The 23921-nt window shown below is 49.6% G+C and overlaps 1 protein-coding gene across 3 annotated transcripts in view; it reads left to right on the forward strand.

Moving 5' to 3' along the window:
- The window catches only part of ANK2 (ankyrin 2), a 305473-nt gene that overhangs the window by 93300 nt on the left and 188252 nt on the right, over positions 1-23921 (forward strand). For 2 of the 3 annotated variants that reach the window (XM_053658114.1, XM_053658113.1), the window contains exon 2: positions 5229-5289. The exons of the other annotated variant lie outside the window; for it this stretch is intronic. In XM_053658114.1, coding sequence (XP_053514089.1) covers positions 5269-5289 — 21 coding nt within the window. In that variant the 5' untranslated portion in view covers positions 5229-5268. The remainder of the gene's footprint in view (positions 1-5228; positions 5290-23921) is intronic. 3 annotated transcript variants of the gene reach the window in all.

Genomic DNA, 23921 nt, shown 5'->3' on the forward strand with positions numbered 1-23921 from the left:
TTCTCAACGACGGCACCAGAGAAGGTGACTGAATGTCTGGTCCCTTGACAGTGCGGGTCCAGCTCCTGTTCCCGGTGCTTTCCCAGGGGACCTGCCTTCCCTCGGGGCCCGGAGCAGGTGCGGCGTCCTGGGAGCGGGAGTGACAGGCGGCTGCCCACCCGCCTGGTGGCTGCGGTTTCTCTGGTCTTGCCAGTGCAACCTGCCGAGCCCGAGCGCGGGCGGGGCTGGGGGGCCGCACGCCAGGGCTGGGGGCCAGGATCGCCTTTTCCCTCCAAGTGCGCACGGGAATCCCCACGGGGCAAAATTTCAGTAACTTGCTAAGTGCCTGGCGGGGTCAATGAACAAATGACGCCGTGGGCAAGAACCGGACGGGGGCTCGCCGGGCGCGGTGGGCCGTCTCCTGCGGGAGCTTTGGGGCCGCCCCGCGGGAGGCCCCTGGACTCGGAGCGTCGACGTGCGGCAGCGACCTCGGCGCAATCCAGTGACCCCCTGCCCCCTGGAGCATGTTTTCCTAATGGACCCCTTTCCCGTGACCAGCGCGGAGCCACTGAGGATTGCTGCTGTCACATCTCATTTGTCTCGGGAACAGCTGGGGGGGACTGCAGCCCGAGGCCTGAGTAAGGACTGGTCGGTGCCCGGGGGGAATGCGGTTCTCCCCACCGCGCTGCTCCTTCACAGCCCCGAGTGGGGAAAAACTTCTTTTCAGGGCAAATGAGCAGATAATCCCTCAGCGCAGGGTTTGCAAAAGGAATTTTCATTCGAGCCTGAGGAGTGGGATTCTTTCAACCAGTTGTGGACTTTCAGGTGGAGAACGTCCTGATCCCTTCCCAGAGTGGCAGGAAGCGGTCACTGTCCACTCTTCGGGGAATTAAGTATTTGTGAAACTCGAGGCCACAGATTTGCCAGGACACTTGCAGGACCCCAGAGCCGGTGGGCTGGGCAGGCCCTGAATTTCAGATAAATGATGTGACCCCATAAGACCCCAAGGCAATACTCTTCATTGTAAAGCAACTGTCTTACATAGTCCAGTCACTGTGAAAATCTGCCTGACACTCCCCCAAAATGTATCCCCCATGGGAGAGTCACAGGGCTCCTGGGCTTAGAAAATGCCAACGACAGCAACACACCAGGCAAGACTAAAGCCAGGCCTGTCTCCCTAAGCATTTATGAATTCCAAAATCAAAGCATGAACGACAGCAGCTTACAGAGTGTCCTGTGTTGGCAGAAGCTTGGGGGACAAGCGAGAACACTGCCTGACGTGGAGCCAGGCCCTCGGGGTTGGCCCTGGGGAGCCGTGGCCTCTGCTTCACCCCATGTTGTTTGTGAGCCGCACTCTCACGTGTCAGCAAACCACACGCCGGAGGCGTCTGTCCCCCTGCTGTCCCTGTCCCAGGGGCTGTGCCCAAACTCACCAGAGAAGGGAACTCACTTGAGACGGTTGGAGGGTCCGTGGGCCACCGGCCTTGGAGTACAGTCCCTACTTAGTGCGTCAGTCAGCGCTGTTTCCGGGGCACAGCTGTTTGTCAGTCACTGCGGGAAGGAGCTGCCGTCGAGGGGCGGCTGCTGTGCCATCCTCCCTGCAGACCAGAGGCCAGGCGCCAGGCGCCAGGGGCAGCACCGGCTCTGTCTGGAGCAGCGCCATCTCCCCACCGGGCCCTCCTTGAGCACAAACGCCGATTCTTCCTTCTCTGGGCCTGCGAGCCCCTGGCTCTGCCCGGGCAGTGACCGTTCTGAGAGGTCGCCTCTGTGCCCTGCAGAGGACGCACAGCCGTCCGGGCCAGAACAGGGTGCAGGGGGAGGAGAGAGGGCTGAGGAGCATGTAGGCTTCACGCCCCCCCACCCGGGGCACTCGGCTGGGGTCGCCTTCTCCTCCCCTGAGCAGGGTGCTCCCGACTTGGGCGTCACCGCCAGGGGCCCGAGTTCTCTCTGTAGGGACAAGCCCAGGGTGGAGGGGGGACACCCAAGGTGGCCCGCACAGCCGGGCACACGTTCTCCCCTTGTTCAGATGTGGTTTCGGTGGTCAGTTGGGACCGATAGTGACAAAGTATGAATGAAAACATGTGGCTAGAAGCGGGAAAAGCAGCCGTCAGCCTGTGGCTCTAAGTAAGTAGCCATTAAAATCGGGTGGAAGAGCACCGCTGACCGAGTGAGACTGTCTCCCTGTGGGGCTTCCTGTGTAGGGAGGAGGGAGTTGACAGCGATGCCGTCTCTTCGCATTTTATTGGCCACAAATGATTTTCAGTGGTGCCGCCGCCGGGCTCAGCGCTCTGGGAGGGGGAGGAAGCGGACCTGGGGCCAGGAGGGCCTCATCGGACTTCGGGTCACCGAGGAAGGGCGCAGCACACCGAGGACGGAGGACAGTGTCGCCAGCAGGCTCGGGGCGCGTGAAGGTCTCCGTTTCCGGAGCGAGAGACCCGGGCCTGGTATCGGCATCCGAGGGGACGCGGGTGTTGTTGGTGAGCTCGGCGTCAGGCCCGGCCTGGGGGCTGGTCCCGTGTCCCCGCTGGCTCTGGAAACGGGGACTAAAGGTAAAAGGAGGTGCGTGTGTTGATGGGCACCCTGCTCACTGGCTCGTGCCCGGGCCTGGACTGCCTGTCCGTCCCGCACTGTGGCTGCGATGCCGTGGGCACTGGACTGCAGCGGGGCCACGGTGACGCTCTGTGGCATTGCCGCCTGCCAGCCTGCGGCTTCGGTCGCCCAGGGCTTTGTGAAGGTTCATTCTTTTGACACCCGGAGGCCGTGTTCCTTCTTCTGTCAGTTTGATGGGCCTTTCCACGGACGCCTCTGCGGAATGCTCCTGTTGTGCTTTCTCGGCCGGTCAGAGGCCAGAGAAGGCTGCTTGGTGTAGACGCAAAGCACTGTGCCGACCGGCTGGGCTCTGCGAACAGACGGTTCTGAGGGGTGTGCAGCGACTGCTGACACCTGGGTGTCTGAGCCCCTGTGGGTGATTTGGGCAGCTCCTAGAGAGTAAATGTGAACACTGTATCCGTGGAAACTCTAATCTTTTAATCTAGAGTCAATGGTACAAAAGACAAGGGCAGGGAGAGAAACAGTGGGTGCTGGACATTGTACATATCAGGGGCCGTTAGGAAGTTTGGGGACGCAGCAACAGCTCCCAGGCTCCATGGTGGCTCTAGGACAGTCCCCGGGGGAGAGGGCGGGGGCGCTGCTTCGCGTGGGCAGCGGTCCCCAGACTTCCACTTGCCTCAGAACCACCAGGAAGGCTTCCTGAAACACTAGGATCTCCCATCCCGAACTTCTCGCTGGGAGGCCTGGGGGTCCCAGTGACTCCTGTCTTTTCTCAAACTCTCATGTGCGGAAGGATCAGCCTGCAGAGGGTGTAAAAAGCTCCATCTTACAAAATACACTGGAACAAGGCTCGAGAGTCTGCGTTTTTTACAAAAGCACGTTAGTGATTCCCCCGTCACTGGTCCAGGACACCCGTGTAAGGACTCCAGCCACGGGGGCATCTCAGGCTGTCAGCTCTGAGTCCTTCAGGTTTTCATGACCATGACCATGCGTGGTTTAAACGTCTGTTAATTGTGTTAAAGTTCTAATCTGCCTTGAAGAGTAACAGAAAAATAAAATGGAAACATTATTAATGTTTGGCTTACTGATACCATAGGCCAAGTCACATCTCATGAAAATGGGATGCATTGTGATACAGTATGATGAGCATTTTAGTGAAACTGGATCAAATGTAATAAGACTTTGGCAAGAAAAAGTTGTCTAATCTGCTATCAAGTAAAATGTAAATAACCCACATCTTTTTTAAAAAGATTTTATTTATTTATCTTTGGAGGGGAAGGGAAGGAGAGAGGGAGAGAAACATCAATGTGTGGTTGCCTCTCGTGCACCCCCTGCTGGGAACTGGCCTGCAACCCAGGCATGTGCCCTGACTGGGAGTAGAACCGCACTCAATCCACTGAGCCACACCAGCCAGGGCCATAACCCAAATCTTCTAAAGGAGAAAGCACAGTATGGTGACAAGGAGCACTTCGGGACGGACAGATCCCGGCTCCAGAACTCACAGAGCCAGGACCGGGACCTGGCCTTAAGCTTCGCAAGCGGTGTGTGTGGACTGCACGAGAAAACAGTGCTTTTGGGGGGAAGAAAAGAAGGGTTTGGGTAAGCGCTGGAGGACAGGCGAACAGTGGTTGGGATGTCACTTTTTGTCAAGCCTGTTGATAGACCGAACACAACCCTAGTACGTCTGGTTGGACTTTGATGAGTTGGGGTAAAAAAATTGATACTCAGCTTCGGTTGGAAAAGTTGTAGGCATGGCTGAAGTATAACCTGGGGAAGGCAGTGGGGGGGGGCGCACCACACACAGAGGGAGACGCGAGATCAGCCAGTGGTGGGGCCGCAGACGAGTGGGACTGAGAGGGGGTGAGAGGGATGGATGTGGGGAACATGGGCTTGAACTCGTGTTTACAGAACACGCAGTCATCTGAATGGCATTCGAGAGGGAAGGGCCGCGTGAGTTGTGAAGCAGCTCAGTGTACAGGTTTGCAGACGTTAAAATGGCACGAACACTAAGCGCGGAATGGGAAATAACAATAGAGCAAGTAAAAAAGAGACGCGGTGTTTTGTATTTATAGTGGTATGTTTGCTAAGTTTAAATACTGATGTGAGATTTGTATTTGCCTCTTTAAATGAGTGCACACTCGCATGTACAGAGTGAGAGGAGAAGGAACGTGGTTCAAAACCAGCGCTGAGATCAGCTAGCAGGATGGAGCGGTTTTTGTTCTTCCCGAAATTCCTTTAGTGTCTTTGTCAGGCTTCAGCAGTCGAAGTCTTAACACAGATTAGCGACCACACAGTCTTTCAGTTAGAGCCCGGCAGGAGGACGAGCCCGGGCGTGCCGCCCGTGGCGTAAACCGGAGGCAGCGGAATCGCCGCTCAGCGTGACTCGGTGCCTGGTCTGGTTTGCGGCGACTGTGACCGCCTGACGCTGCCCCAGGTTCCTCACAATCAGGCGGACGTTTGCACAGTTACTTAATTCTGTTCCTCTTATACATACGATTCTTCTATCTTTTCAACCCCTCTGTTTGCCTGCTTTTCTGAGCTCTTAAGATATTTAAGTATTTCTGTTTTACTCTTTTGCATTTACAATAGTGACAGTTTTAAGTGATTAATCGGTACCCACTAAAAACCTTGAAATGTGAAAATTTGCTGTTGATAAGCTGAAATGATTTCCAACTCACGTGTCCTTTTTCTCCTTCTAGGTAAGTGACTGAGCAGGGACATGAAGAGCTGGCGTCTCAGATGACAACCATGTTGCAAAAGGTACTTGCGCTTCCGCCACCCGTGATGGGAAGCCCGTGAAAAAACACCGAGGTCGGAATGTAAATAAGCACTGTTTTGGTAAAGGGAGTTTTTTGGTGTGTGAACATATTTAAGGACATTATAGCTTTAGGAATAACTAGGAGAGATGTAATATATGGACGGACGCTTTCTGTAGTCTGCCAACTGATCGTCAGCATTGTTTGGGAGTGGAAAGATACACTGATCATCTTGTCAGCGTAATTGCTGGTGGGAGGAGGGCGGTGGGGGAGGAAGGGGGGGCGGGCACCGTCATCTGTTCCATCCAAGGGCATTTCTCTGACAAAAAACCTGAGTTGCTCGTGAAATTGATTCCCGTGAGCTTGTCAATCAGGCAGTTTGATTTTGGATAATCAGCTAGATTGTATCAGAAGTGTGCAGAAGTATTCTGGTTCTATATATAGATATTAAAAAACATTTAAGTGAGGGGAGGGAAGGAAGGAAATAATATTTCTGTTTGAGGAAATAATAGACCATAAATACCCTTAGAGCACATACCGATCACACGTAGGGTTTGTAGAAATTCGATTTTTTTTAAAGCCATGAATCATGTCTAGAAGAATCTTTCTTTCCTGGAACAAATCTTTAACGCACTGTAAATCCATCCTGTCTGGTGACGCAGACACAGTTTCCGCGTGAACTGTGAGATGACTTTGTGGCGCCGCTGACCCTGGTGGCCACATCGGGACAGACAGACAGGCACTTGAGCTGCGGTGCGTCCTGTGTTGTCGCGGAACCTGAGGAGCCCCATGCGGGTATCGAAAGAGGAGAAATCAGCTCCGCCTCTGCCTACAATCACAGTGTAAAAGAACTTCTGGTCCTGCTTAGAAATTCCCTCGAGGACCTTCTGAAGCTCAGGGCAGGTGCCAGTGAAGAGGCTTCGTTTGAAGAGAAGTTTGAGAAAAAGTTGGTGAAATCATCAAGTTGTCATCAAAACAAGTTGTCAAAATCAAACTTTTTTGACACCAAAAAGTTTATACTCTTCTAATGACAGTCATTCGGTTAGCGTAAATTTTCTTCACACTGTGGCTGTTTGAGTGCTGAGTGAGAATTAGTTCCTTCCGTTAATACTGATGGTGAGACCCCTAGTGGGCGTGGCTGTTTTCAGGACGGGCACACAGCATGGTGTCCCGTGTCATTAACACAGCAGAACAGGCTGTGCTTCCCGGGGGACCAGTGGCCGGCCCGGAGCAGACGCCAGGGTTCCTGGAGGCTCGGGCGACAGGCCTGTGACTGAGACGGGAGAGTGGAAGAGGCTGCTTCTGTCCGGGTGACACTGTGGCCAGGAGCAGAGTCCGGCGTCCCGGGAAGAAGGGGCAAACAGGAGTTGGCAGGGAGTGGGTTGAGGAAGAAATGGGAGGTCAAGAGGTGGAGTCGGCCGTGAAGGGTGAAGGTGTTCTTAGAAAATCTAGTCTGTGAATGAAAGTGGAGAGAATGTGGTAGCTGCCCACGGCTGCTGGGACGACAGAGTCCAGGACACGTTTAGAGGTTGATGGGCATAGTGCAGAAGGAGGAGGGGCTGAGGGGCTGGGGCTGGGCGGTGGGGGACGGCCAGGGGGAGGGGGGCGGGGGGCTGGTGGGGGACAGGCCCCTCAGCCACACTGAGGCAGTGACAGGGGGTAAGCAGAGGCAGAGCACGTGGCCAGGTGATGTGTGAGGCGAGGGCACAAGTGTGCGAGCACGTTGGGGGGGGGAGGGACAGTTTCCTTGAGGTCAGTGCAGGGAGAGACCAAGCTGATCTCTATGGCAGTGGGTGGGGAGTGTCCCCAGACCCCCTGCATGTGGCCAGGGGTCTCAGCTTTCAATCTGCCAGTAACCCTCAGCCAACCGTGGAGCTCACGACAAGCCTTGGCTGGTGGAAGGGTTTATTTAAAGCCAGTGAACCATGATCTCCTTCCCTGGTTAAACTAGAGCCGTGTTTGAGGGCCTTCATCTGCCCCTTTCCCCTTAGTTTGAATGAACATTCGTTTTGTGTGTTTAAAAGTGAACTATGTGTACGGATGTTACTTTAAATAAGATTTTATTTATTTATTTTTGGAGAGGAGGAAGTGAGGGAGAAAGAGAGGGAGGGAAACATCAATGTGTGGTTGCCTCTCATGCGCCCTCTACTGGAGACTTGGCCTACAACCCAGGTATGTGCCCTGACTGGGAATTGAACCTGTGATTCTTTGGTTCTCAGGCTGGCACTCACTCCACTGAGCCACACCAGCCAGGGCCAGATGTGACTTTCTAAGGTCAGAAATCACAGATTCTGCTTTGATGGAAAGGATAAGACAGACACTGGCCGATATCAGGTCCTCAGTTTGGGGGTGCTTCTCCTAGTGGCAGTATTTTGACTGCAGAGTTTAATAACACTGTTTGGCTTGAAGAAGAGATTACTGGCTAATTCCACACTTCTGTCCTGTTTTCCGTGACCCAGACAGCATGCCATCCCCGCTCGGGCGCCGAGAGCTTGGCACGCCCCGCGGGCCGCCAGGCTCCACTGGATGTGATGAACAGGCCCGAGGGTGACCGGCTCAGTGCGTTGGCCCTGAACTGTGGGGAGGTTGCTCTGCCCATTTAACTGGAAACTCTGCATTTCTCTTTCCCATTGTGATTTTTAGGGGTATTTTCTTGAGGCCAGAGAGCCCTTTATAAGACCAAAGAGGGCTTCTGTTCAGGGATTTTCAAGTGTTTGTAGCTACAAAACCACTTTGAAAAGTAAGATGTGGCATCCACAGAGATGAAAAGAGACTTGCCCGGTCCCAGGGCACGAGGGGCCAGGGCCGGCACCCACCTGCTCACCCCACATCCAGGTAGGTCCCTGGAGACGCCACCATTGGGCCCACGGGACATCGTGGGACAGTCACAGTTCTAGTGATCACAGCTGCACTGAATTTCACCAACGTACAGAGTTCTGAAGACACATTTACTGTTTTCGAAGGCCATGTTTTCTCTGTAATAAAATAGGCAGGTAGTGTCTACTTTGATCCTAAGTGTTGCTAATTATGTCGCTGATTTCCATGATAATAGACATGGATTTTTGGCCCAAGAAGCTCCACACACAGCGTTGCTCAATGTGTTGCGTACTTGGGGCCTGGGGAGCCAGGTGCTCTGTGCAGTTAATGCTGCTGCTGGTCAGGGGGCCAGGCCTGTAAGGGGGGCCCTTCTCCTTGTCCTCGGAGGAGGGACAGAAGGAGGACTTGATCTCGAGCAGCTGTGCGAGGATGTGGCACAGTTGAGCAAGACATGGCTCTTCCTTTAGGTGTGACTTTGCTCAGGGCTTGTGGGGTCCACAGACATGGAGTTGGATGCCTGCTAGAAAATAACAGCACACTCTGGAAACAGAGCGAGGCTAAGGGAGACACAGGGACCTCGCCCAGGAAGACAGGTCGGAGGTCGCAGAACTTGCTGAGAGACTGATGAAGTGAAGCCAGCAGGGGTCAGTGTTGAACGTGTGTGTGTCCCAAGCAACACCAACAGAGAGCTTGAGTTACTGGAAGAGATGACGCTGGTATTATCTCTGGCTTGTGCATCTGATGAGACGGAGGCTCAGAGAGGTGAAGTGTCTTGCCCGACTCACTCAGTAAATTCCCAGCAAACGTGGTGGAACCCAAGTTTAGGCCCGGATCATTTTGTTTTATGGCCATGGCGGCCCAGGGGCAGCAGACCCAACAGCCCACTGGCAACATTCAGAACTCGTGAGTCTGGAGAAGAGGGAGGGTCTTCCCAGCCAGAGAGGCCACCCGAGAAGCCCCTGCCTCTGCTCACGGAGAAGGAAGTGCCTGCCCACCCGCAGCCTCCCATTTGCCTCCGCACCACCCTCTTCATCAACACTCCGGTGACAGGAGGACACCTCTGCAGGCTGCGGCCCCTGTGGCCGGTGCTGCCAGGAGCTTCTGCCCTGGAGTTGGGGGTGGGGTGGGTGCTGGCCACCCAGGGACACCCTGGTTGTCCCACTGATGGGCCACCTTGGTCCTTTCATCCTTGGATTCACTTCCTGGGTTGGAGGAGGAGCCGGATTCCAGGCTCGGTCCCGACGTCCCCTGCACTCAGGTGCACAGCCTGGAAGGCACACGGAGCTGTCCGTCTCCTGGGACGGGAAGCGTCGCTCTGGTTCTGCAGGGGCCTGGCGAGGAATTAAGAGGGTGAGCCACGACCTCATGCCAGCCAGAGATACACTCGCAGTCTTGAGAGTCTGAAAGTTTCTTTGAGGCTTGTCTACCTGCAGCCCCAGGGAAGAGAGCCAGGACCAGACTTCCTGGACGTCAGCAGCCGAAGGGCCCTGGCATCGCTGGTCACGTGTGCATTTTCGTTTGGCTGTGGCATCAAGAATTTTTATGCTTCTGTGTGCCAATTTCTTATCTTTCTGTATAAGTCAAATGTAATGTTTGAGATATTCCTATAGTGATGGAATTTTGACCCTTTATTCTGATCAATAATTACAACCTAATTTGATCAAATATACATAACTCAAAGTCTCAAGCTCTGTGTTTTCTGGACTATGTCTTCCTGAAGAGCATATGTAATTGGGAGTAATGATAGAAAATGCTAGAATTAGATTCGTCCATCTTAATCCATTTGTGTTGCCGACCATCAAATCAAAGTCGGAGCTTCCCGGTCTCTGTCCCGGCCGAGTCTAACAGACGTGTTGTCCGTGTCAGACTGGGGTTGTGCTTTACATCCAGTTCCTGGGGTGCAGAACACTGTCTTCTTTTGTTCCATCTTATTTCCTGTTTCGTTTTAAGTCGCTGCTTCCAACTGGCATAGAAACCCTTCCTCCCCTCACTAGAGACAAGGAGAAAACGAACACTCAATAAACCACCGTGCTATTAATTTTCCTGCAAGAAAAGACCAGAGTGTGGGGGAAGTGGTTGCTCTTCGAGGGTTTTCCTGGACCTTCTGCAGAGGCCACGGGGAGGACCCGCATCCGACGGAGTGAACAGACTAAATGAGCTGATTTCTTACTTTCTCCGAAGAAATCGTGCCTCCCTCCCCCGCATTCCTCCGCTTAATTTGAACGAATTCCTTCCACTGCTAGCAATTCTTTACTGGTTACCGTATTGGGCATGTAATTAACCACACAACGCTAGAATTTGTCTTAGTGATCATCACCAACCACATTCTTCAGTGAGCATGTTCTGGGCCAAGTTCCACACACGTGGGAAGGACCTGGGTCCCATGTCCGAGCCACCTGCTTGGAAGCGAAGCAGTGAGGACTGCAGGAGGGCACCCTGGTTAGGAGGCTGAAGCAGGAAATACCGCCCCTCCCAGCAGAGCTGGGGCCCTCCGGGCGCCCACCTGCCCTTGATGTTGTGCCCCCCTCTGCTGGGGCTGCGCAGTGTGCAGAGAAAACACGGCAAAACGCTTATAGCGTTAGAAGTGCTCTGAGCTCTTCAGAAGCTGTGAGCTGCAAGTCTTGTAGGAAGAGCCGGCGCAGAAAAGCTTTCTTCAGCATCAGGGCCTGGGGGCTCTGCAGCGGATGAGGCAGGAGGGTCCCACACGCTCACTGAGGAGCCAGCTCTCTGGGGACAGAGGTGGGTTTCCTTGCACGGCTCAGCCCAGCGTCTGCAGAGGGTGTCCTGGCCACCACAGGGAGAGTGGGGCTTTGCTGACGAGGAACTCCCAACAACCCAGCCTAGTTTTCTGGCAAAAACCCAGTGTATTGGGGTTTCTCCAGCAAAATGGGTGGGGCCAGGCCCAGCCACAGACGCGCACAGTTCTGCTTGGTCCTCGAAACACAAATTCCCAGAAATCACCTCTTGTCCCCTTCACCTGAGTAGAAGGATTGTATTTGGAAGACAACAGGAGATTTTAGAAGCAACCTTTGAAAAATGTTGAAAGAAAAACCCATATTTAGCATTTTAGGAGAAGTCTTTAATACCTGTTTGTACTCCCCAAATAATTGATCAAAATTAACAGAAGTGGTGGTGACTTCCGGCCAAGATGGAGCAGTAGGTGGAAATACTGTACCTCCTTGCACAACCAAATTTAAGGACGACAAAGATTTAGAAACAAGAACACAACCAAAACAGACAGAAAATGGAACTATACTCAAGTCTGACAACAAGAAACCATCCGTCATGACCAGTAAGAGGGGTGGAGTTGGCGGCTGGTGGAAAGGAGTTGCAGCAGGAAAAAGTGGTGGTTACCGGACCTGGGTGGGCACAGGGGCAGAATGGGCAGACCCAGTGAGGCTTGCAAGGCTGCTGGCTGACCTTGGACACACATTCGCGTGCAGATTAACCAGGCAAGAAAACAAGCAGTGAGACAGACCGCGCAACCCGGGGCCCCAGTGATGGGAAATAAAACCTAAACGCATCGATTGAAAAAACTTGCAAGGGCTGAGGTGCAGGGAGAGGCTCCCAGCCTCATAGGAGAGTTTGTTGGAGAGACCCACAGGGTCCTAGAACGTACACAAGCCCACCCACCTGGGAGCCAGCACCAGAAGGGCCCAATTTGCTTGTGGGAAGCAGCAGAAGGGACCAAAATCTGAGAGAGAGAAGAACAAGTGCCACTGCTCCCTCTCTGACCCCGCCCCCAGATATAGTATCACAACCCAGGGACGTGGATTGCTCCACCCTGGTGAACACCTAAGGCTCCGCCCCTCATATGTAACAGGCGTGATAAGACAAAAAAATTATGGCTCAAGCAGAAGAACAAATCAAAGCCACAGAGCCAATGCTTTTAAGTGACCAAGAGATAGCCAACCTATCAGATACACAGTTCAAAGCACTGGTAATCAGGATGCTCACAGAACTGGTTGATTCTGGTTTCAAATTAGATGAAAAAATGAAGGCTATACTAAGTGAAATGAAGGAAAATGCACAGGGAACCAATAGTGATGGGAAGAAAACTGGGACTCCAATCAATGGAGTGGACCAGAAGGAAGAAAGAAACAACCAAACACAAAAGGATGAAGAAACAAGAATTCAAAAAAATGAGGAGAGGCTTAGGAACCTCCAGGACATCTTTAAATGTTCCAACATCTGAATTATAGGGGTACCAGCAGGGGAAGAGAAGAGCAACAAGTGGAAAACTTATTTGAACAAATAATAAATTGAAGAACTCCCCCAGTCTGGCAAAGGCAATAGACTTCCAGGAAGTCCAGGAAGCTCAGAGAGTTCCAAAGAAGGTGGACCCAAGGAGGAACACACCAAACCACATCATCATTATATTAGCCAAAATTAAAATGAAGGAGAGAATCCTAGAAGCAGCAAGAGATAAGGGGATAGTCACCTACAAAGGATTTCCCATCAGACTGTCAGCGGATTTCTCAAAAGAGACCTCACAGGCAAGAAGGGGCTGGAAAGAAGTATTCCAAGTCATGAAAGGCAAGGACCTACATTCAAGATTGACCTCTCCAGCAAAGTTTTTATTTAGAATGGAAGGGCAGATAAAGTGCTTCTCAGATAAGGTCAAGTTAAAGGAGTTCATCATCACCAAGCCCTTATTATATGAAATGTTAAAGGGACTTATCTAAGAAAAAGAAGATAAAAAAGATGAACAGTGAAAGGACAGCAAACTCCCAGTTATTAACAACTACACCAAAAATAAAAACAAACTAAGAGGACAGCTAGATCAGGAGCAGAACCATAGAAATGAAGATCACATGGAGGGTTAGCAACAGGGGAGTGGGAGAAGGAGAAGTGGGGAGAAGGTACAGAGAATAAGCAGCATAGACGGTGGGTAGAAAATAGAGGGAGGGCAAGAATAGTATGGGAAATATAGAATCTAAAGAACTGTGACACATAGACATGAACTAAAGGGGAGGGATGGTGGGGGAGGGGTTTGCAGAGTGGAGGGGAATGAAGGGGGGAAATGGGACAACTGCAATAGCATAATCAATAAAATATATTTAAAAATAAAATATATGTACAAATTAAAAGAGAACATCTGCTTTGTGAAAATAATTTTCCGGCACACTTCACAGGGTTGTGTTAGGTTCAGGGGCACAGCAGTGTGACTGGATACTCATGCAACTCACCATGTGGCCCCCCAGCGAGTCTAGGACCGTCCTGGCGCCGCTCGCAGTTATTGCAGTAAGATTGACCGCGCTCCCCAGGCGGCACTTCGCATCTCCGGTAACTACCCATTTGCGCTCCTTAATCCCTTCACCTTTTTCAAGAGCCTGTGAGTCCCCCTGCCCTCTGGCAGCCACCAGTCTGCCCTCTGCATCTACGAGTCTGTTTCAGTTTTGTCCGTTCACTTATTTTGCTCTTCAGATTCCACGTGAAAGTGAGAGCACTTGGTTTTTTTCTTTCTCTGTCGGACTCCAGGTCCGTCCTGCCGTTGCAGATGGCAGGACCTCCTTTTTTACGGCTGAGTAGAATTCCACTGTGTAAATGTACCACCGTCCTTTAACTCACTTGCCTACTGATGGGCACTTGGGCTGCGGCCGTATCTTGGCAGTTGTGAATAACGCTTCAGTGAACACAGGGGTGCTTATATCTTTTTGAATTAGTGTTTTAGATTTCTTTGGATAAATACCCAGAAGTGGAGTTGGTGGGTCAAAAGGCAGTTCCATTTTTAATTTTTTGAAGCATTTCCATATTGTTTTCCACAGGGGCCGCCCCAGTCTACGTTCCCACCAACAGTGCGCTTGGGTCCCCTTTTCTCCACATCCTCCCCAGCACTTGTTGTTTGTGGATTTATCAGTGATGGCCATTCTGACAGGCGTGAGGTCGTATCTCATTGTGGTTTTGATTCGCCTTACTTTAATGGTTAGTGATGTTGGACATCTTTTCATACATCTGTTGGCCATCCGTGTGTCCTCTTTGGAGGAGCGTCAGTTCAGGTCCTTTGCCCATTTTTTATTGGATTGTTTGTGTTTTGGTGGTAAGTTGTATGTATGGACCCAAGTAGTGACGAGAGGCCCGAGGCCAGGAGAAGGGGAGGCGATGACTTTGGCTGTTGGTGGCATCCACTGAGGGTCCCCAGGTGCCATGGGCATGAAGAGGACTTCCCGGCCGTCAGGGTCTGGCGGAGCCATGTGGGCCCCTGCTTCCCTTGCTGCTCCGGCCCTGGCGGCGCTGTCCTCGGGCTCCGTGAGTCCCGCGCAGCTCAGAGCCCCTGGTCAGGTTGTTTCTCCGTGAGCAGCAGACAGGTGTCACTTCCTGGCCCGGCTCTGACTGACGGGAAGCCGCCGGACCCAGCTGGAGAAGGGCTGGTGTGGGTGAGCTGAGCCCGGGGGCCCGGGCTGGGAGCAGGGGGAGGAAGCTGGCGGTTTCTGCACGAATGCTTCAGGTTATGGAGGGGAGTTCCTGTCACGAAGGCAGGGTAGGTTGTGGCAGGGATGAAGTGTGACACCGTTGACTGGAAAAAAAATCCTGACCGTGGGGAGCACCCGGCGGAGCAGGAGAGTGGCGTCCTCGGGTATTCACGGGGCGACAGGTGACGGAGTGGCCTGCCCAGACTTGCAGCTTCGGGGTCCTGGGGTATGGCTGCGACATGAAGGCGCCTGGGCCGCCGTGACAGCCGATGCACTTGTGGTCCGAGTTCAGTATTCTGTTTTCTGTTTGAAGAACAAGGAGTGACATTCAAAAATCTTGGCTTTGTTGAGCAAAATCGAGGGGGTTAAAAAAATTTGATCAAGACTTCTCAGTTGTAAAGGGGATATTCTTGCTTAATTACTTAGTAATGGTTACTCGAAAGGAAAGTGCGTTATTTTAGTCCACTTGCGCCTTTTCCCTGGAGCTCGATTCCCTGGAACTCAGATCTCTACTCAGGGCATACCGCCCAGTGCCGCCCAGTGCGGTGACCGGCCACCTCACTCCGCACCCACGCGCAGGGGTTCATGGCTCCATTTCTTCCTGTATGTCATCAGTGAGTGGAAACAACTTGGTAAAAGGATGTTAATTGATACAAAGGCCATCCTCTCTAACACAAGTGAGAGAGACTTCCTTGGAAATAGGAGACTATTTAGTGACTAGCATCATTTGCTTGATTATTTAAAAATATTATACATAAGGCACCCAGCTTAGTGATATCATTTAAGACATTATTTTTCCCAGTAACTGCAAACCAGTAGAGCTGGCAGATCCGTCACTAACTCTGTCTCCAGCTGCTCCCCCCTCTCTGGGGAATGAGGGCGGGGCTGAGAGTCCCAGGTTTCTGAACCTGGCCTGGTCTCGCAGGTGACCAGCCTGGAGCCACCGTTGCTGTGGCCCTGGACATTCCAAGAGGTCCCGGAGCCCCCATGTTGGGAAACCTGTTGCTTATTTTCTTCCATCTTCATTATTAAAATGGCTACACAGAAATTCACCAATATTGAGACTTTTTTAAAAATGCGCACTGATATGACAGTTGTTTCTAACAAAGTTGAAGACAACTAAGCACTACTAGTGCCATCGTTTGGAGAAAGAGAGCGAACTTCCTGGCCCACCCAGTAGAGAGATGCCCACAGCCCTGAAGTGCGCACCGAATGATGCGGGTGTGCTCGGGGACACTGGCGATGGCACGAAGGCTGCCCGGCCTCGTGCGACGTGCTCAGAGGGGACGTGAGGGACTCCTTCTGAGTGAAGATTTCATGAAGAACTTACTGGGATTTCAGGAAGAAAGTCTTGCAGTCTGGTGCTGACTTAATGCATCAGTCAATTCGGACAGTTCAATGTCAGTGTTGCTTTTCACTTTTGTTTGGCCGAAGCCTGAGAAACAGCTATAATTGCAAACGACCTTCTGAGACCCATCGTACTGCCGCCAGCCTGGGGAAGCCCGGACCCAGTGGCAGCGGGAGCCGAGCTCCTATGTTAGGTGGTCCTTCCTTTTTCTAGTATTTAAAGGGCAGAAAAAAGTTATTACTTAAAGCTAAGATGATCTTGCTAACTACAAAGAAAGTAATACTTGAATTTATTGTCAGAGTGGCCAGATTTAAAAGTCACAGGATATGTGCTTCCAAAACGGAGGCGTAGTTTCGTTAATCAATATACTGCAGTGGTCACATTCTGCTATTTTTGCGTTGTTGTATTTTGTCACTTAATAATGCTAGTGTTGTGCCATGGCTGGTGTGGCTCAGTGGATTGCGTGCCCGCCTGTGAACCAAAGGGTCACAGATTCCGTTCTCAGTCAGGGCACATACCTGGGTCCTCAATAGGGGGCGATCGAGAGGCAACCACACACTGATGTTTCTCTCCCTTTCTCCCTCCTCCCTTCCGCTCTCTAAAAATAAATAAATAAAACCTTAAAAAATCACACTAGCTTGAAGCCAAGCCAAGGAACACATAATACTAACTGTGTATCAGAGAAATGGACCTCATTTATACTTCAGCATGTCAAATAGATGCTGTGAGGCACAGGTGGCAAACACAAGCCCCTGGGCTGATCCGGCTCTCCACCTTGTTTCTACCCGGCAGTAGCACCAAGCTCCTTGCCCCTAGTTAGGGAGTGGTTATGTTTATACAGTTCTAAAATTACGTTCAGCCTTTTGAAGGCAACCGTGAGGCTGGTGTGGCCCCTGGTGAAAAGGAGTTTGACACTGTAAGGAATGACACCAAGAAGTCATCTAAAATGCCTCTAATGTGGCTTCTTTGCTTTTTCAAATAAAATAGGTAAACAGTTGCACCAACTGAAATGTTAGATTCGGCAGTGTGGAATTCCTTTGGGAATGAGGCTCACTGTCAGTTAATTGTTGCTATTTTGGTTTAAACGAGCCTCTAGCTACTAGAATCCCAACAAAAGCAAGCTCAACTAATACATAAAGTTGGGGGAAGAATAACACGAACTAGATATTTCTGAACAAAAAACCCCTGCTTTTCCAATGCGAATAAGGTATCAGGCAAAACAGTTTGTGACTGCTCTAAAATTAGAATGTTCATTTTCAGTACCCCAAAGGGCCAAGTGCTAAAATGTGAAAAAAATCGGGACCAGAAATATGAACACTAGGCAATCTCATGAGTGAAGTTGTAAAAACATCAGTCATTCTGGCTGCTGCTGACCAGGAAGCAGAATTTGGAAAGAAATATAATGAAATGCCCAAATCCTTGGAATGCGATTCGAACCAAAAAGAAATGATCTGTGCAATTCTGCACTGATTTAAAAACAAGGACTCTTCCAGTTGTGAAATACCTTAGTCACACCTCTGCGTTAATTGACCCAGAGATATTTCTGTAAGGCTTGGTGTAAACACTGAAAGGAAGATACGTAAAAATGGTTTTGAAGTTAATTTAAAAGGCGCGTGCACACTGACATTTTAGAGCTTTTCAGGTTTCTTGAGGCATCTCCTGAAGATGTGAGTCGCTGGCCTGCAGGCGGCGCTGCCTCCCAGACAGCGAGCGTTCTCCCGTGGCCGGAAGCAGCGCTGGAGGCGGACTCGCTGACATTACAATGGCCCCTGATGGAGAACAGTCGAGATAGTTAATATTAAGGAAATAGCTAAATTTGGTACATCCATGGAATGGAGTATTATGCAGCCATTTAAAAGTAGGTTTTAAAAAAGAAATTTTAATGACATGACACATGTCTATTTATCAATTTAAAAGTTTAGGATAAAAGTGTATCCAGTATACTCTCTGCCACGTTGTCCCCATGCATTAGAAACACATGTCAATGTGGTTTTATTTAGATACTTATCTTTTTCCCTTTAATTACAATTTTTCTCACAGTGAATCTTTGTTATCTTTTATAATTAGAAGTGACATTTTTAAAAGCTTATTGATTCCAAATGCTACTGCAAATGACAGTGGTGAAAATAATCATTAGCCCTCAAAGTTCATAAACATTATCTGATTTTCTAATACTCTTGTTAGTTCGTTGTGGTTAAAAAATTTTTAAAAATTGTTATGTCCACTTTTGGAAATGCCAGGAAAGAATTTGCCAAAGCGTAGTCTTCCGTAGCAACGGATGTTCATTTATTTTAAAAATAAGGAGGCTAGACCTGGCTGGTGTAGCTCAGTGGATTGAGCGCGGGCCTGCAAACCAAAGGATCGCGGTTCGATTCCCAGTTAGGGCACATGCCTGTTGCAGGCCCAGCGGGGGACACGCAAGAGGCAACCACACACTGATGTTTCTCACCCTCTCTCCTTCCCTTCCCCTCTAAAGATAAATAAAATCTTTTAAAAAATAACGATTGTACTTGCATTTTTAAATAGTTAAGGGATAAGAGAAACGCCACGTCGGCCCTCGGACCACAACAGTTGCTGTTTTTTTGGAGCGACAGTGTGGACGGGAGGGCGGTTCATTCTCCGGAGCCTGTTCTAATCGGGAAAGTAAGACGTTCTCATGTCCTCAGAGCTCGAGTCAGAAAGCGCAGTGGCACTGCAGGTCCTTCCCCTGCGGCGCCGGCGGCTCTGGCTCTCGCGTGGCAGCCTCTGCAGCCACGACCCCCGGAACACGCGCGCGTGGGGACCTCGAGGACCTGCGCAGTCTCTCCAGGTTACGAGGGGCATCCAGCAAACTCAGCCTCTCCCCGTGTCTCAGCTGTTTGTGCAGTTTTTGTTTTCTGCAAAATGGCATGTTTTAAGCTGTGTTTAGGTCACAGAAAAAGGGAGTTAAAAACAATACCAAAGGCGAGCAAAAGAAGACGTTCCCATGGAAACGGGCCTTTACTTTTTATTTTGGCCAAGGAGGCGGCGCCCCCTGGTGGAGGTTCCCTAGATGGCCGCGCGAAGAAAGGAAAAGGAGAGGCCAGGAGGGTGGAAAGGCTGCGACTGAGAACAAAGAACTGGGAGTCCCACCATTAACCCCTCATCTGCCGGACAGTTCGCCGAGCCTGACTCGGTAGATTTTCTCTCCTGTTCCCCGCTGCGGCCCCCAAACCCAGAACAGTGCCTGCCACTTGATAGGAACTCAGGAAATATTTATTAAATGAACTAATTGTTAAGGTTGACTAATTTATATATTTTTTCACATTTTGTGTATTTATTTTTAGCGAGAGGGGAAGGGAGGAAGAAAGAGAGGTTGAGAAACATGGACCGGCTGCCTCTCACTCACGCCCCAACTGGGGACCGGCCTGCAGCCCAGGCACGTGCCCTGACCTCCCGTGGAACCCGCGACCTTTCGGTTTGCGGGAGGACACCCACCTGTCAGGGCAAAAGTTGACTTAATTTTAAATTAAGATATTACAACATTTATATTTCTTATGCTGAAGAATTTTCTATAGCTCATATATGAAAGGTTTTATTTTTTTATAATTTTGTGTCCTAACTCCAATTGTAAGGTTACATACTTAGCTATTTGTTGGAAATTAAAACAAATGTTTTCTAAAACTAAAATAAGGCTTGTGGAGATACTTTCATGGCTAGTTTGTTAAATTTTCTTGTAAATAGCAAGCTAGTGGGCATACTGACCAAGTCAAATTCAATAGAGATTGAATTTAAAAAATCACCAGGCAGTAGTCCATTCTTTAAAATTTATCTTAAAATTATGTATTCATGAAAATGACTCAAAACCCGAGATGTACAGAAGAGGCATAGCGTGAGAATTCTCCTGCCCTCTGTCTGTCCGTCCTGCAGACTCCTAAGCCCCCAGCTGCCGATGTCTCCACTTCACCCCCGTCCTTCCAGGCTTCACACACACCAGCAGGCACATAAGCCGTCTGTAAAACTGCGCCTGTTGTTGTAAGGAACGACGCTGGATGCAGAACCTAGAGTTGTCTCAACTTCTATAATATGCTCTTAATCATGAAAAACAGTAGTTTTTCTACTGGAAAGAATTCCTCTGGGTGTTCCCTGGGTTATGTTTAAATGGCACGTCTCATCAAGGCTTTAAGTTCTTACGTTAGTTTTTGTAATCGATGCATGTTTGCATGTGAGTTATTTGCACAGAATCTGAGGAGGCTGGTTGACAAACGGTCTCCAGGCTGCCGGTGTGCACGGAGCCATCTCTTTTCCTCCATCTGCTGGAATCATATTAGTGTCAGAGAAACACAATTACAAGCCTTTCACCAGATACATTTCATCTGCTGGGCACCAGGCCAGGTTTTGCCTAATTTCTTCATTTTGCTATTAAGAAAATGTTAGGGAGACACAAGATATGTACTCACTTGACAAGTCATTCTTTTTCTAAAAATGCTTATTTTATTAATTTATTTTAGAGATGGGGAAGGCAGAGTGAAAGAGAGGGAGAGAAACATCGATGTGCAAGGGAAACATCAAATCATTGCCTGTCATGTGCACCCCGACTGGGGACCTGGTCTGCAACCCAAGTGTGTGTTGTGATGGGGAATTGAACTGGTGGCCTTTCAGGACTTCTGCAGGATAACGCCCAGCTCACTGAGCCACACCAGTCAGGGCTATATATTTCTTGACAGAGAAGTTTGTGGTTCAATAGGAAAAAATAAAGTTATAATCCTGTTTTTGCATAATGCCTACAAGGATTCTCACCAAAAATATCAATAGTGCTTAATCCTTAAGTCATTGTATGGGTCATTTTATTGGGTTGGCCAAAAAGTTTGTATGGTTTTTGCATAAAATAAGACACATTTTTCATTTTTACCAATAACTTTCTTGATTTGAGTATTTTGAGTACGTTGGCTTTCTCCCTTTTGGTATATCGTCGACAATTCTCAATGTCTTTTTTTTAAAGATTTATTTTATTTATCTTTAGAGGGGAAGGGAAGGAGAGAGGGAAACATCAATGTGTGGTTGCCTCTAGTGCATCCCCTGCTGGGAACTGGCCTGCAGGGAACCAGCCTGCAACCCAGGCATGTGCCCTGACTGGGAATCGAACCGCGATTGTCTGGTTCACAGGCCTGCACTTAATCCACTGAGCCACACCAGCCAGGTTCAATGTCTTGATTTGATTGCTGTCAACTTTAATAGCAAGAAATTTCCAGCACAAAAATTTCTAAGCCAGTTTTGACACGTTTGATCGGTCACAGCACCTTCTCTACACACTGCAGAAATCTTTTTTTGTGTTTCAGTTGCATTTTTACCTTTCTTGAAATAATAAAGCATAATATGCCAAAAAATGCTGCCTATCTTCTTCCGTCTTCAATATTAAAATGGCTGCACAAAAATTCACCAATTTTGATGTTTTTTAAGTGCATGCTGATGTGATAGTAGTCACAATACAATCTAACAAAATTAGTTTGAATGAAATTAAACACAACTCAGCATACTGAGCTAACTTTTTGGCCAATCCAATATTTAATTTATGTCCTTGTTCATTAACTGAACTCTTTATACTGAACATGGGTTATTTTTATAACTAGCTTGTACAAGACAGCTTTTACAAATGTCATATTTTCTTTTCTAATATGATTTAATGAATTAAATGATAGGAAAACAGATGAAGTCATTTCTATGTAAATTGCTTTTCATTCTAGTGTGTTTTTCTGTGATTTTTCTCATTCTTGTTACTGCCACCTAGTGGATTATTTTACTCTTTTACTATAATGTTTCAGATTACAGCATGTTTACTTCTTTCCCCAGATATAACTCTTACTATTTAAGGGTTTAAAAACTCAACCAGTGATATAATGGCAAATATTTAACAACTGGCTTTGTTTACAAACAAAAATTATGTTTGTAAATTTAGGACAAATTTTACTTGTATACAGGAGTCACATGATTTGTGTAAAGGAAGCACAATTTTCACGGAACAACAAAACAGGTTGCGTGTGCCTCATTTGTCCCCACAGAATGCTCTCACCAATTTTGGCTGCGCCCGTGTGTCTGTAGCCGGACTGCGGTTGTGGCTGGACTGGGGTTCGACAGGCGGAGCCGTCACCATTTCACTGCCTCCTTCCCCCGTTACAGTTCGGTCTTCCACACGGCCCACTGTGTAACTCCCTCTCACCCTTGTACAAATCAGTCAAAGCTCCAGCCTCAGCTTCAGCGCTAAACCGAGCCTTTACATAGCACTTGCCAATTTCTGTTGTGTCAATATTTCCACCATGTCAATTTCGGTCTGTGGGTGTCACATCTGAACATGGATTTGGGACCAGGTTCTCAATAGCGCGTTGCCTGTGGCATTTCCACCACGCAGGTGAGACAGATGTCACCTCAAGAGTGCAGGTAACAGTCAAATGCGGTTAATGTAGTAACAGAAATGGTAGTGGTGAGTTTGACATGTACACTTATCTTTATTTTTAGTCTGATTTAATTGTAAGTTTATATAACTCAAATACTTGGAAAATTCTAGATAATTTGGTGTGTGGCTCAGCTTACCAGGGTCCACACAACTGAGTTCATAGAGGTCTAGCAAACAGGAGCGATAGGACATTTTTGTCCCCTTTGTAGATGACATCCGTAGTATAGAAAACAGAGTCGTGTACTCAAGATTTAAATAGATGTACAGGCCCTGGCTGCTGTGGCTCAGTGGATTGAGTGCCAGCCTTCAAACCAAAGGTCGCCAGTTTGATTCCCAGTCAGGGCACATGCCTGGGTTTTGGGCCAGATCCCCAGTAGGGGGCGCACAGTAGGCAACCACACGGATGTTTCTCTGCCTCTCTTTCTCCTTCCCCTCTCTCTAAAGTAAATAAATAGATGCACAGAATGTGTATACTCATGTAATTGCGGCATGTTAATTAATAGCATGTTAATTAATAGACATCATATACTTATCAGGTGGGCGGAGCCTGCCCCCCCCCACGAGTTTCTCTGACTCACAGTGCAGAGCTTTCTGATAAAGGAGGCATGAAGGGGTCACTAAGAGCATTTGCTCAAGGCCAGGGCCCCCTACCCCTGCCCGCCTGCTCTAACCCCGCTGCGGCCTTGGCTGGCGCGCCCCTTGTGCCCTCCTCAGACAAGGGGCCAGTTCTGGCTGTCACGGAGCGGGGTGAAAACCAGACACTCGTGTCCTGTGGTAGATGACCGAGAGGGAAGCATTTCATCACAGTGGTAGGAAAGGCTCATGTACCCGTCGGCGGCCACGCTCCAGCAGCGCATTAATTAGAGCATGCTCCCCGCCAGCCCTGTCTCTGGATTCTCAGGGACAGAAGAGTCATTTGCAACATCAGTCAGCTCTTGATGGGCGGTGTCTTTGAAAAACAATTCAAGTCACGTATTGGAAAGAGGCCAGGAGACCCATCTGCTGAGGTTTGTCTTTCCAAATTGGGTGCGGTGCTTATGAATATGTTCATGAACTGCTCAGTCTGCAAAGAGTCCTCCCCCCAGGCCCCCTCCCCCACTGTGCACTGCTCGGTTGTGTCATGATGACAAGGGCCTAAATTGAGAAGCAATACAGATTTAACAAGAAAACGTTTCCCCTTAACAGGGGACCTATAATTTCCTGTATCCAGTACCAACAGCTGGAGGGACCGAACACCGTGTGAGAGGGTACGAGGCCTGCTTCCTCTCGTCACACAGGGACCCACCACCTGACGGTTCCTGACGTGGACCTGAAACACCTGTGGAGGGAGGGAGGACCGGGGAGAGGAGCGAGGGACACAGCTGACTTGACGGGTCCTGTGTGTCCTTCCTGGGGACAAATGGGAGTGTCACCCGGGGTGGATGGGGCCCTCCGTGCCGAGCTGCGTATGCAGGTTAGCTCGCAGGTCCTTCCTTGGGTGACTCTGTTATTTCACTTCATGAGCAGCGACTCGGCAGACATGGCAGGGGCTGGTTTCCCGGGCTGGTTTTCTACAATGACTCCCATTTCCCGTAAAAACCTCCGTTTCTTCTCCCCGCCTTAGCACTGGTCTTTCCTGGGCGAAGTCAAGAAGGAAGGAGGCAGCACAG

This window comes from Artibeus jamaicensis, unplaced genomic scaffold (genome assembly GCF_021234435.1).
Source record: "Artibeus jamaicensis isolate MK-2021 breed Jamaican fruit bat unplaced genomic scaffold, CSHL_Jam_final scaffold_537, whole genome shotgun sequence".
Classification (NCBI taxonomy): domain Eukaryota; kingdom Metazoa; phylum Chordata; class Mammalia; order Chiroptera; family Phyllostomidae; genus Artibeus; species Artibeus jamaicensis.